The 15382-nt window shown below is 47.9% G+C and overlaps 1 protein-coding gene across 1 annotated transcript; it reads right to left on the reverse strand.

Moving 5' to 3' along the window:
• Nucleotides 1-9099: 9099 nt before the first annotated feature.
• Nucleotides 9100-10351, reverse strand: LOC138351142 (uncharacterized). The gene is made up of 2 exons (XM_069302778.1): nucleotides 10333-10351; nucleotides 9100-9707 (listed from the first exon to the last, which is right to left on the reverse strand). The coding sequence occupies exons 1-2, from the start codon at nucleotides 10349-10351 to the stop codon at nucleotides 9100-9102; spliced, it is 627 nt and encodes a 208-aa protein (XP_069158879.1).
• Between the last annotated feature and the right edge of the window lie 5031 nt (nucleotides 10352-15382).

Raw genomic sequence — 15382 nt, forward strand, 5'->3', positions numbered from 1 at the left:
TAATATCTCTGTGGCTCATTTGGGCGCTCAGTTTCGTCCTGTGTCCCCTAGTGCGTGTGCCCCTTGTGTTAAATAGCCTGTATTTATCAACCCTGTCGATTCCCTTGAGAATCTTGAATGTGGTGATCATGTCCCCCCTAACTCTTCTGTCTTCCAACGAAGTGAGGTTCAATTCCCGTAGTCTCTCCTCGTAGCTCATACCTCTCAGCTCGGGTACTAGTCTGGTGGCAAACCTTTGAACATTTTCCAGTTTAGTCTTATGCTTGACTAGATATGGACTCCATGCTGGAGCCGCATATTCCAGGATTGGTCTGACATATGTGGTATATAATGTTTTGAAAGATTCCTTACACAAGTTTCTAAAGGCCGTTCTTATGTTAGCCAACCTGGCATATGCTGCTGATGTTATCCTCTTGATATGAGCTTCAGAGGACAGGTCTGGCGTGATATCAACCCCCAGGTCTTTCTCTCTCTCTGACTCTTGAAGTATTTCATCTTCCAAGTGATACCTTGTATCTGGTCTCCTCCTTCCTACCCCTATCTTCATTACATTACATTTGTTTGGGTTAAACTAACAGCCATTTCTTCGACCATTCCTGCAGCTTGTCCAGGTCTTCTTGAAGCCTCAAACTGTCCTCCTCTGTCTTAATCCTTCTCATAATTTTGGCGTCGTCAACAAACATTGAGTGTGTGTGTGTGTGTGTGTGTGTGTGTGTGTGTGTGTAAAGGGAATAAAACATATGTGGAAGGGGTGGGTGGAAAGGGAAGGGTTAGACGCGGGTGTCTGTGGATGGAGTATGAGGCAGGAAGTGAGAGAGTGGGAGGGGAGGGTGGGAGAGAGGGAAGAGAGAGTGGGAGGGGAGGGTGTGAGAGTGGGAGGGGAGGGTGTGGGAGGGAGGAGCACCATGGCACCATCCAACTCTCACTAACAGCTGTCCAAACTCCCCCACACTGCAGGAGTCTGCCAGCCTACACACGAAACACCAACTTTTGTCTCCTAAAATCCCCGCTGATGGACCGTTCAACAGATGAAATATATTTTTTCGTTCCAATTTATCTATATGCTTCCAAATGTGGTCTTACGACCACTTAATATATATATAAGGAGAGAGTAAATAATATCATTGGGAATGTGGTCAGGTCCCACAGTGGTGTTCCAGCCTACTTGTAAAGCTTTGAATAATAGCATTTTTTTCGCTTGGTTCATCGGAGAATCGAACTCGGCCAAAAGATACGTGAGCGTCACTAAGAACTGGTCCAGAGTGCTCTCACTCAGGGGCTTTAGAGTACCCAACTGGCGCTCAACCGAGGCGCTTAATCTTTTATGGAGTGCCTTTAAGGGATCTTGTGGTAATACATCACTTTATCTCTTGTCTTAGAAAATGCAATCCACAATACCGTGGGTAACACCACATGGATTCTTGGGGATTCGAACCCGGGCCTGAAGAATACTAGGACCCTGACATCACTTTACTGGGGCTTGTGAAGTTACTCAACTAATCGAAGAGTCTCAGACATGCTCAGGGTGTTCGACTCTAGCAATGTGCCCTTTGGACCTGTTGGGCCGCAACGCCCTGTTGTCCGTTGCCGTTTAACTCAACCCGTTGTGATGAACAGAACACCAAGCACACGCACCACAGTATCAACCACCACACACTACCACACCTACCACAACTACAACCACCACCACCCAGGCCACTAAGGCACGAGGGCCTCCTTGTACTTGCTTATTGGTTATAACCTCTTAGGTGTTTATAATCAGTTTGTGTGTACAGTGACCACGGTGTACAGTGACCACGGTGTACAGTGACCACGGTGTACAGTGACCACGGTGTACAGTGACCACGGTGTACAGTGACCACGGTGTACAGTGACCACGGTGTACAGTGACCACGGTGTACAGTGACCCTGGTGTACAGTGTTATGATCTCAGCCTACGGGAGAAACGAGTCTCCTCCTTGAGAGTTATTCAGCAAGCCTGACCTAACCAGAAGGTCTAGCAAATATTGAGGTGATAACACATATGTAAAATAGCTGGTTGGATATGATAAACAATTTGAGATTATGGGCAGTGAAGAAGAAAACAGATAAATGACTGGTTAGAAGATGTGGACATTTTGCTGGAGGCGTGAGGCTCGCTTCTGGAAGGGCTTTGACCTTACTTGAGGCCAGACATCGCAGGGGGAAAGCCGCGCTCCGTTGAGCTCCCGTCAGAAGGGAACCCCTAGTGATATATCTCGAAGAGAAGAGAAGTGTGCAGACGTACCAGCTGTGGAATCGAGCTGGGGATGTGTGGTCTCAAGTCGTGGGCGACGAGGAGTGTTATTAAACCGCCCAGAGGCATTATTGTGGGCCGCAGCAGCGCCCTGACCAAGCTTCGTCAGAGGGAGGAGCGCCCTCGATCAGTTAATCTGTGGAAAGCACGATATAAGCCAGTTCATAGTGATTGCTTGTAGTTGGTCGTGTGCCCAGCGACAGTAGCAATGTTTATTGATAAATTAGACATGTTTTAATAAGGCAGAAGGCCTGAAATAAGAGAGTGGAGAGGGGGGAACACGGAGCGATGTCCATCCCCTCTGAGCGCTGGCAGGCAACTGAGGGAGCCCGGCTCCTGACGGTGGAAGACCCTCCCAGCGTGTGAGGACCGCCGCCGGGTCGAGGTGGAGTATGGACACGCCCAGAGTGAGTGAGGGGGAGTGAGTGAGGCCCACCAGGCGATGTGGAGCATGGACCCGCCCAACGGGGGAGTCCACTCTCACTGTATGTAGAGGACAGATAGAGGTTTGAGGCAAACATATTGTGTGATTATTTTTGTTTATGTGTTAAAGGGAAAACATTTTATTGGAGTGTCGATGGGTTGCAGGTTTGTCTTTGGGGAAGAAGTTGCTGAGAACTTCGAAGCCAGCACAGAGGGAGTAGTTGATGAGACTCCAAGGTAGTGAAGGAGAGGACCTCGAGCTGTGAGGAGAAGCAGTGAAGAGGAGTGTCACATGCTTCTGTAGAGGTGGTGAAGCACCATAGTTGCTCGAGAGAACTTCATGGTGTAGCAGGCCAGAGAGCTGTGGAGGACCATAGCAGAAGGGTGAAGCACCGTGGTTGCTCAAGGAAACTTCATGATAGCAGCCTGGAGAAGCTGCAGAGGATCCTGGTAGTTAAGCCCAGAAGAACCTGAAGATATCAGGGTAGTGAACTTCCAGAGGTGGAAGGGAAGTTCTGGTGGATACTTGTTGGGAGTTGATAGTGTTTGGTTGTCATTAGTGTGCAAGACGCAGTGAGAGGTGAGTGGTTGTTTGCATTGTCACGTCAAGGAGTGTTTTATACTGAAGTTTAGAGTTACAATCGTAGGCTGGATTACCTACAGATGTATGTGTTCTAGGACTGATAGAGTGATCGATTGATCATTGTTGTGTATCAAGGAACATTTATGCTGATATATGTTATTGCATTCACATGCTGATTTTCTTTGTACACATTTATAGATACATATATATATTTTCTTGCTGATGGTGCAACAGTGTATATAGACTTGATCTACTTGAGGAGGTTGATAGTATCAGGTGGTGGATCAGAAGATAGGATACCACTTGATAAGCTGATTATAGAGTTCTGATGGTGTTGGAGTACAACCTGATTGTAATATTATAGAGTATAGGATTCATTATTATTATATGTGTGTATGTATCGTGTATGTGCTTTGTCCAGTAAATGTATCCCAATTTGCTGGTGTTTGCCCTTGTCCTAGTGAGGCTTCCCAGGAGGTAGTAAAGAAGGAGAGAGAGGGAGAGAAAGAACCAAGAATCACAGCTGTGGACAGGGTAGAAGGTAATACTAATAAGTCAAAGGGGATTGAGGAGATCATATCACCTAAGGAGAGAGTGGGGAGTCACAGCGGCTCGAGTGGGTGTGTGCACGTGACAACGAGGCTGAGTGTTGGAGCCGCATCCCCTAAATGTGTGACGTTGAACCCCTCTCCAAGAGCCAGATGCGCCTAGTGTGATTTCCTAGTGAAGTAAAAGCACTCTGTCGAGTTGTGGGTTGGGTTGTCCGTAGAGAAGGAGCAACGACAACACCACCAACCCACAAACTATAATAACAGTAAGCATAGAATCGTAAAAACAACCACATCACCACCACCACCACCACCTCCCACAACACCCACCACAACACCACCTACAACACCAACCACCACCATATACAACACCACCCACCACCACCTACAACACCTACCTGGTTGATGGGTTTCTGGGAGTTCTTCTACTCCCCAAGCCCGGCCCGAAGCCTGACTTGACTTGTGAGAGTTTGGTCCACCAGGCTGTTGCTTGGAGCGGCCCGCAGGTTCACATTCCCATCACAGCCCGGTTGGTCCAGCACTCCTTAAAGAAAACAATCTAGTGTTCTCTTGAAGATGTCCACGGTTGTGTCTGCAGTATTTCTGATGCTCGCTGGGATGACGTTGAACAACCGTGGACCTCTGATGTTCATACAGTCTTCTCTGATTGTGCTCATATCGTTCACTCCAGTACGTTGTTATTTTACTGTGTAGATTTGCGACCTATCCCTCCAGTATTTTCCATGTGTATATTATTTGGTATCTCTCTCGTCTCCTTTCTAGTGAGTACATTTGGAGAGCTTTGAGACGATCCCAATAATTTATTTGCTTTATCTCGTCTATGCGTGCCGTATATGTTCTCTGTATTCCCTCTATTTCAGCATTCTCTCCTGCTCTGAAGGGGGAAGTGAGTACTGAGCAGTATTCAAAACGGGACAACACAAGTGATTTGAAGAGTCCAACCATTGTGATGGGATCTCTGGACTTGAAGGTTCTCGTAATCCATCCTATCATTTTTCTGGCTGACGCAATATTTGCTTGGTTATGCTCCGTAAACGTTAGGTCGTCAGACATCATTATTCCCAAATCCTTGACATGCTGTTTTCCTACTATGGGCAGATTCGATTGTGTTTTGTACCCTGTATTATGTTTCAAATCCTCATTTTTGCCGTATTTGAGTACCTGGAATTTATCACCGTTAAACATGTTATTTTCTGCTGCCCAATCGAAAACTTTGTTAATATCTGTTTGTAGTTTATCAATGTCTTCAGCAGAGGTAATTTTCATGCTGATTTTTGTATCATCTGCAAAGGATGACACGAAGCTGTGACTTGTGTTTTTGTCTATATATATAAGAATAAGGAACAGCAGTGGTGCAAGGACTGTACCTTGAGGTACAGAGCTTTTAACTGCGTTCGGACTATTTTACTTGATTGACTGTTACTCTTTGTGTTCTGTTCGACAGGAAATTGAGTATCCAGCGTCCTACTTTACCAGTTATACCCATTGACCTCATTTTGTGTGCAATCACTCCATGGTCACATTTGTCTAATGCCTTTGCAAAATCTGTGTATACAACATCTGCATTATGTTTTTCCTCTAATGACTCAGTGATTTTGTCATAGTGGTCAAGTAGCTGTGAGAGGCATGATCTTCCTGCTCTTAATCCATGTTGGCCTGGATGTTGGAAGTGATTGGTTTCCACAAATCTAGTGACCTGACTCCTGATCACTCTCTCAAATACTTTTATTATGTGGGACGTTAGTGCAACTGGTCTATAATTCTTTGCCAATGCTTTGCTACCACCCTTGTGTAGAGGGGCTATGCCTGCTGCTTTAAGCGCATCTGGTACCTCCCCTTTGTCCAAGCTCTTCTTCCACACTATATACTGAGTGCCTGTGCTACTGGCACTTTGCATTTCTTCATAAATATTGAATTCCATGAGTCTGGACCCGGGGCTGAGTGCATGGGCATATTGTCAATTTCTCTTTCAAAATCTGCTACGCTAATGTTGATATCGGTTATTTTTACAGGTGCTTGGATATCATTCATAAAGAAATGGTCCGAATCTTCCACTTTCATGCTGAGTATCGGAGTGCTAAACATGTCCTCATACTGCTTTTTAGGATTTCACTAATTTCGTTGTCAATCTCAGTGTATGAACCTTCACTAATACGAATAGGTCCAATACTGGCAGTGGTTTTCGTTTTGATTTAGCATATGTGAAGAAATATTTTGGATTTTTCTTTATTTCTTGAATTGCTTTCTGTTCTAACTGCCTTTCTTCAGTCTGACAGGAATGCTTCAGTCTCTGTTCGATTACTTCAATCTCCCTGTTTAAATTATTTCTCTGTATGGAGAGTCGTGTCTGCTTAAGCATTTCCGTTAATTTCTTCCTCCTTTTGTAATGTCGTCTGCGTTCCCTTTCTACATTGGACCTCTTTCTGGCTTTCCTCAAAGGAACATGTTTCAGACAGACTTCATATGCTTCAGAAGTCAGTTTTTCTATTCCTTGTGTAGGATTTTTATTTCTTAGAACATTTTCCCATTGACTGTTTGTAAGTTCCCTGTTTATTTTCTCCCAGTCTATCCTCTTATTATTAAAATTGTATTTATTTAATAATCCTTCTCGCTTGTTGTTTCTCTTGGGCCTACTACCGTTATTAATGTTAATGTATATTGATGTCTCACCTACAACACCACCACCCACCAACACCACCTACAACACCCACCACCTACAACACCCACCACCTACAACACCCACCACCTACAACACACACCACCTACAACACCCACCACCTACAACACACACCACCTACAACACCCACCACCTACAACACACACCACCTACAACACCCACCACCTACAACACCCACCACACCACCCACAACACCCACCACAACACCACCTACAACACCCACCACAACACCACCACAACACCACCTACAACACCCACCACAACAACACCACCTACAACACCACCTACAACACCCACCACCTACAACACCCACCACCTACAACACCCACCACAACACCCACCACCTACAACACCCACCACAACACCCACCACCTACAACACCCACCACTTACAACACCCACCACAATACCCACCACCTACAACAACACCCACCACAACACCTACAACAACACTACAACAACACCACAACACATACCACAATACCCACCACAACACCTACAACACCCACCACAACACCACCCACCACAACACCCACCACAATGTTACGTACTCCTAGCAGAATACGTATATAAATTTGAAATAGCATTTTTGTTTCCATTATATCATTGCCTGTATATGTACACACATTGTGTTTTAGTAAATTGTCGTATGGTGTGGCAGCGTTAGTGGAGACAGGAGCGGGGTTGCGTTGCACACGTCTAGTACCTGTTTGATTCCGGAAGCTGGACCTGTTCAGTTTGGAAGTTCCAGATGTCACTTTTATTTAGTTAGGTAATTGTTTATATACTGTAATTAAACAGGTGGCATTGTACTTATATATTTTGTAAGTAACTATTATATGTAATTTGCAGTCTTATGTGTTTTGAGAACAAGTGGTTGTTCAATTAGTTTAAAATATTAAAAAGTCCTTAGTTTCCATCCCTCATCCTGGGATGAGGCAGACGGGAGGTGAGAATGTGGGTGGCGACAGAGCGAGAGTTCAGTAGCTGATACGGGACCAGGAGAGTAACATGTGGGAGATAAGTCTTTACATTCATTTTGTGCCATAGTTTATTTTGTTATATTTAGTGATATGACAATACTTTCATTTGTTGTATAAGTTAACTTAACCATCTGTGTTTTTATATTATACTGTCTTGAATATATATCTATATAATATTTTGTATCTATTCCTCAGTCCTAAAGGAAGAGTTTTATTTATGTGCTCATTACTTATCAAGGGGTTATACTGGTGACGCTCTTTAGAGAGCAGCAGTGGTATCCCTAGACGTAATTAAAGCTTGGCTGCTGTAGGGTCACGAGCCGTAACGAACGATAGGTAACACACAACACCACCTACAACACCCACCACAACACAACACCACCTAGAACACCACCTACAACACCAACACCCACCACCTACAACACCCACCACAACACCCACCACCTACAACACCCACCACAACACCCCCTACAACACCACCACTTACAACACCCACCACAATACCCACCACCTACAACAACACCCACCACAACACCTACAACAACACCACAACACATACCACAATACCCACCACAACACCTACAACACCCACCACAACACCACCCACCACAACACCACCCACCACAACACCACCACAACACTCACCACAACACCCACCACCACAACACCACCTACAACAACACCTACAACACCAACACCCACCACAACACTCACCACAACACCTACCACAACACCCACCACCACAACACCACCTACAACACCTCCTACAACACCAACACCCACCACAACACCACCTACAACACCAACACCTACCACAACATCTACCACAACACCCACCACAACACAACACCACCTACAACACCAACACCCACCACAACACAACACCCACCACAACACCCACCACAACAACACAACACCACCTACAACACCAACACCTATCACAACACCACCACAACACCACAACACAACACCCACCACAACACAACACCCACCACAACACAACACCCACCACAACACTCACCACACCACCACCACAACACCACCTACAACACCAACACCCACCACAACACCTACAACACCCACCACAACACCACCACAACACCACCTACAACACCCACCACAACACCACCTACAACACCACCTACAACACCTCCTTCAACACCAACACCCACCACAACACTCACCACAACACTCACCACCACAACACCACCTACAACACCACCACAACACCCACCACAACACCCACCACAACACCTACAACACCCACCACAACACCACCTACAACACCACCACAACACCCACCACCACAACACCACCTACAACACCAACACCCACCACAACACTCACCACAACACCTACCACACCACCACCACAACACCCACCACCACAACACCACCTACAACACCAACCACAACACTCACCACAACACCTACCACACCACCACCACAACACCCACCACCACAACACCACCTACAACACCAACACCCACCACAACACTCACCACAACACCTACCACAACACCACCACAACACCCACCACCACAACACCACCACAACACAGCACTAGACGCCTCGTCTGACTGAATCATTACTAATCTGATGATCTCTGAAGGTCACGTTGCCAGGGACTATTGTTATGTATATGTCTGGCGGGCAGCGCGGCGGGCAGCGCGGCGGGTGGGCAGCGCGGCGGGTGGGCAGCGTGGCGGGTGGGCAGCGTGGCGGGCCGCGGGGAGGGCTGCGGGGTGGGCAGCGTGGCGGGCCGCGGGGTGGGCAGCGGGGAGGGCTGCGGAGTGGGCAGCGTGGCGGGCCGCGGGGTGGGCCGCGGGGCGGGCCGCGGGGCGGGCAGCGGGGAGGGCTGCGGGGAGGGCTGCGGGGAGGGCTGCGGGGTGGGCAGCGTGGCGGGCCGCGGGGTGGGCCGCGGGGAGGGCCGCGGGGAGGGCAGCGGGGAGGGCTGCGGGGAGGGCTGCGGGGAGGGCTGCGGGGTGGGCAGCGTGGCGGGCCGCGGGGTGGGCAGCGTGGCGGGCCGCGGGGTGGGCAGCGGGGAGGGCTGCGGGGTGGGCAGCGTGGCGGGCTGCGGGGTGGGCAGCGTGGCGGGCTGCGGGGTGGGCAGCGTGGCGGGCAGCGTGGCGGGCAGCGTGGCGGGCAGCGAGGTAACTGGTCTTGTGCTGTGAGGAGGGCAGGAGAGGTCTCCTGAATCTTGAAATTTTAGATGATAAATGTTGGAGTTCAGAGATAGTTGAAAATGTTGGTGTGGTGACCGTAGACTTGTCGCGATTCATTCATCTGCCTGCACTGTTCCTTCACTCCGACCCCTTTGTCCAGTTCCTATCCTCTCCTCATATCCCAGCTCCTAATCCTTGTCCTCATTTCCCAGTTCCTATTCTTGTACCCATATCCCAGCTCCTTTCCTTATATCCTAGACAAATTTCAGGAGTGGACTGTTGAATTCAGTCGAAATACTTGTAAGGTAATAAAAATGGTTAAGAGACATGGGTGATGTGAATGGTTTCCACGCCATAAAAGGAAGACCAACACAATAAATCGCAGCACTAACACAAGCAGCTCATGTGAACATAATGGCATCATTAGCAAGTGACAAGTTTGCAAGCATAAGAACATCACTCGTGTCGGAAGTCCTAACTTGTAAGGAACACAACAAAGTAACCGTCACAACTGAAAGAAAAATGACAGCTTGGATAACAAGAACCTTACAAACACGAGATGCCACACTAATGAGGACACTCTCTAGGACGCTAGTGCTCTTTATCAGTGGAATATTGTCACACTAACAGCCCCATTCACAGCTGGAGAAATTGCTGACCTGGAGAGTGTGCAGACATCTTTTGTTGCTAGAATCCCAACAATAAAACATCTAAATTAATGGAGCCGCTAACATTTTTAAATCTGCATTCCCTAGAGCGGTGGCAGGAGAGATATATAATAATTTACACTTAGAAAATACTAAGGTGAGGACCGGTTCCAAACCTGCACGCAGAAATAACACCACAAGAAATCAGTAGGCATGGCAGGATGTGAAACATTGCCCCACTGTGACCATAATATCGTCACTGGTGACGATATTATCAGCTTCTCAGGTAAAGTTGACGTCACCAGCTTTACGCAAGGACGACATCAACAGCTCGACAGACGAAAATCACTCACACACACACACACACACACACACACACACACACACACACACACACACACACACACACACACACACACACGCACGCACGCACCAGTGGGGAAGTCAGGAAGTTGTTACTAGAGTTGGATGTGACAAAGGCTATAGGCCCCGATGGAATCTCCCCTTGGATACTAAAGGAAAGAGCAGAAGCACTGTGCCTGCCACTCTCTATAGTGTATAACAAATCACTGGCAACAGGGAAACTGTCAGAACTTTGGAAAGCAGCTAATGTAGTCCCGATATAAAAGAGAGTTAAACAGGAGGCACTGAAATACAGGCCAGTGTCTCTAACCTGCACACCATGCAAGCTGATGGAGGAGATTGTGCGAAGAAAGCCAGAGGAACATATGGAGCGAAAGAACTTTGTAACACAGCATCAACATGGGTTCAGGAATGGCAAGTCATGCCTCACAGGATTAATTGAATTCTACGACCAGGCAACAAAAATCAGACAAAGAGAGGGGTGGGCAGACTGCATATTTTTGGATTGCCAAAAAGCCTTTGACACAATGCCACACAAGAGGCTAGTGAAAAAACTGGAGATGCAGGCTGGAGTGAAAGGGAAGGTACTCCATTGGATAAAGGAGTACCTAAGCAACAGGAAACAACGAGTCACTGTGAGGGATGAGGTCTCAGATTGGCGAGACGTCACAAGTGGAGTCCCGCAGGGGTCAGTCCTTGGACCTATACTGTTTCTGATACATGTAAATGATCTCCCAGAGGGTATAGACTTTTTTCTCTCAATGTTTGCTGATGATGCAAAAATTATGAGGAGGATTGAAACAGAGGATGATAGTATACGATATGATAGTATATATAGGAGGCTACAAGATGACCTAGACAGACTGAATGAATGGTCCTACAAATGGCTGATAAAGTTCAACCCGAGTAAATGCAAAGTAATGAAACTAGGCAGTGGAAACAGGAGGCCAGACACAGGATACAGAATAGGAGATGAAGCACTTCATGAAACGGACAGAGAGAAAGATCTGGGAGTTGATATCACGCCAAACCTGTCTCCTGAAGCCCACATAAAAAAATAACATCTGCGGCATATGCGAGGCTGGCTAACATCAGAACAGCCTTCAGGAACCTGTGTAAGGAATCTTTCAGAATCTTGTACACCACATACGTAAGACCAATCCTGGAGTATGCAGCCCCAGCTTGGAGCCCGTACCTTTTCAAGCACAAGACGAAGCTGGAAAAAGTTCAGAGGTATACCACTAGACTAGTCCCAGAACTAAGAGGCATGAGTTACGAGGAAAGACTGCGGGAAATGCACCTTACGACAGTGGGAGACAGAAGAGTAAGGGGAGGCATGATCAATACCTAAAAAAATCCCCAGGAGAATTGACAGGGTAGACAAGGATAAACTATTCAACACTGGTGGTACGCGAACAAGGGGACACAGGTGGAAACTGAGTACCCACATGAGCCACAGGGACGTTAGAAAGAACAATTTCAGTGTCAGAGTAGTTAACAGGTGGAATGCATTAGGCAGTGATGTGGTGGAGGCTGACTCCATACACAGTTTTAAATGTAGATATGATAGAGCCCAATAGGCTCAGGAACCTTTACACCAGTTGATTGACAGTTGAGAGGCGGGACCAAAGAGCCCAAGCTCAACCCCCGCAAGCACAAATAGGCGAGAACAAATAAGTGAGTACACCACACACACACACACACACACACACACACACACACACACACACACAGAAGAGAGAGATACCAGAGGGCCAGAAATGAGTACCTCAGAGTGAGGAGGGAAGCAGAGAGACAGTTTGAAAATGACATCGCGAGTAAAGCCAAGACCCAACCAAAGCTGCTCCACAGCCACATCAGGAGGAAAACAGCAGTGAAGGAACAAGTGATGAAACTGCGAATAGGGGAGAACATATACACAGAAAATGACAAGGAGATGTGTGAAGAAATCAAAAAGAGATTCCAGGAGGTCTTCACAATAGAACAAGGAGAAGCCCCTGCACTAAATGAGGAGGCGGCAAACCAAGCAACCTTGGAGGAATTTAACCTCACCAGTGATGAGGTCAAAAGGTGTCTACTGGAGCTGGATGTGAAAAAGGCTGTTGGGCCTGACAGAATCTCACCATGGACACTAAAGGAAGGTGCAGAAGCACTAAGTGTACCACTATCTATGGTGTATAACAGGTCACTGGAAACAGGAGACTTACCAGAAAGTTGGAAGACAGCTAACGTAGTCCCAATATACAAGAAGGGTGACAGGCAAGAGGCACTGAACTACAGGCCAGTTTCCCTAACTTGTATACCATGGAAGGTGACTGAGAAGATCGTAAGGAAAAGGCTCGTAGAGCATCTGGAGGGAATAACTTTGTAACGCACCACCAACATGGGTTCAGGGAGGGTAAATCGTGCCTCACAGGTTTAATAGAATTCTACGACCAGGCAACAAAAATTAGGCAGGAAAGAGAAGGGTGGGCCGACTGCATTTTCCTGGACTGCCAGAAAGCCTTTGACACAGTATCCCATAAAAGGCTGTTAAAAAGTTGAAGCAACAGGCAGGAGTAAAAGGGAAGGTGCTGCAGTGGATAAAGGAGTACTTAAGCAACAGGAAACAGCGAGTAACGGTGAGGGGGCGAGACATCTGAGTGGCGAGATGTCACCAGCGGAGTCCCACAGGGCTCAGTACTTGGACCCATCCTGTTTCTAATATATGTAAACGATCTTCCGGAGGGTATAGACTCGTTCCTCTCGATGTTTGCTGATGATGCAAAAATTATGAGAAGAATCAAGACGGATGAAGATAGACAGAGACTACAGGATGACCTGGACAAACTGGAGGAATGGTCTAGAAAATGGCTGCTAAAGTTCAACTCAGGAAAGTGTAAGGTAATGAAATTAGGCGAAGGGAGCAGGAGGCTGAACACAAGGTACCACCTGGGAGGTGAAATCCTGCACGAGTCAAATAAAGAGAAAGATCTGGGGGTTGATATCACACCGAACCTGTCCCCAGAGGCCCACATGAAAAGAATATCATCAGCGGCATATGCTAGACTGGCCAACATAAGAACTGCTTTTAGAAACTTGTGTAAGGAATCGTTCAGGATCCTGTATACCACTTATGTAAGACCAATCCTGGAGTATGCAGCTCCAGCCTGGAGTCCATACCTAGTTAAAAGCAAGACAAAGTTAGAGAAGATTCAGCTGTATGCCACCAGGCTCGTCCCGAAACTGAGAGGAATGAGCTACGAGGAAAGGCTAAAGGAGCAGAACCTCACGTCCCTGGAAAACAGAAGAGTAAGGGGAGACATGATAACCACCTACAAAATTCTCAGGGGAATTGACAGGGTGGACAAAGACAAACTCTTCAGCACGGTTAGGACACGAACAAGGGGACACAGGTGGAAACTTAGTACCCAGATGAATCACAGAGACGTTAGAAAGCATTTTTTCAGTGACAGAGTAGTTAACAAATGGAATGCACTAGGCAGTGATGTGGTGGAGGCTGACTCCATACACAGTTTCAAATGTAGATATGATAGAGCCCAGTAGGCTCAGGAATCTGTACACCTGTTGATTGACAGTTGAGAGGCGGGACCAAAGAGACAAAGCTCAACCACCGCAAGCACAATTAGGTGAATACAATTAGGTGAGTACATCACACACACACACACACACACACACACACACACCCACCAAGATAACATCACCTCAAACTCTCATAACTGTTCCTGAGCCAGCTATTATAACTTGATGACTCCTATAGAGGGTAAGTTGCGGGTGGGGCTGAGGGCAGAGTGTACAAGGGAGCTGTTGTGGTACATTGAGAGTTTAGGGCAAATGGGATGGGACACTTCCCCCCCCCCCCCCCCACCCTTCAATAGCTCACGTTTCTGAGCACATTGTGGGCATCTGTGCCTTTTACCCCATCACTTGCATGTGGGTATGGGGTATATATATATTCCTCTCATGGCCTCAGTACCCACTCCCGTCCCTCCCACTGTCTCGGTACACATATTCCCTCCCTCAAACAGTCAGTACCAAAGCCCTCTGCTGACCTACCTACACCCCCCCCCATCCCCTCTCTCTCTCTGGTTATTCGCAGGGTCCCAACACACACACATACATACATACATACATACATACATACATACATACATACATACACACACACACACACACACACACACACACACAAAGAGACAGAGACAGAGAGAGAGAGAGAGGGGGGGAGGGAGGAGAGAGAGAGAGGGGGGGAGGGAGGAGAGAGAGAGAGGGGGGGGGAGGGAGGAGAGAGAGAGAGGGGGGGAGGGAGGGAGGAGAGAGGGGAGGGAGGGAGGAGAGAGGGGGGGGGGAGGGAGGAGAGAGGGGGGGGGGAGGGAGGAGAGAGAGAGAGGGAGGAGAGAGAGAGAGAGAGAGAGAGGTGGGGGGAGGGAGGAGAGAGAGAGAGAGAGGGGGGGAGGGAGGGAGGAGAGAGAGAGAGAGGGGGGGAGGGAGGAGAGAGAGAGAGAGAGGGGGGGAGGGAGGAGAGAGAAAGAGAGGGGGGAGGGAGGGAGGGAGGAGAGAGAGAGAGAGGGGGGGAGGGAGGGAGGAGAGAGAGAGAGGGGGGGGAGGGAGGGAGGAGAGAGAGAGAGAGGGGGGAGGGAGGGAGGAGAGAGAGAGAGAGGGGGGAGGGAGGGAGGAGAGAGAGAGAGAGGGGGGAGGG

The sequence above is a fragment of the Procambarus clarkii genome, chromosome 48, assembly GCF_040958095.1.
Source record: "Procambarus clarkii isolate CNS0578487 chromosome 48, FALCON_Pclarkii_2.0, whole genome shotgun sequence".
Taxonomy (NCBI): Eukaryota; Metazoa; Arthropoda; class Malacostraca; order Decapoda; family Cambaridae; genus Procambarus; species Procambarus clarkii.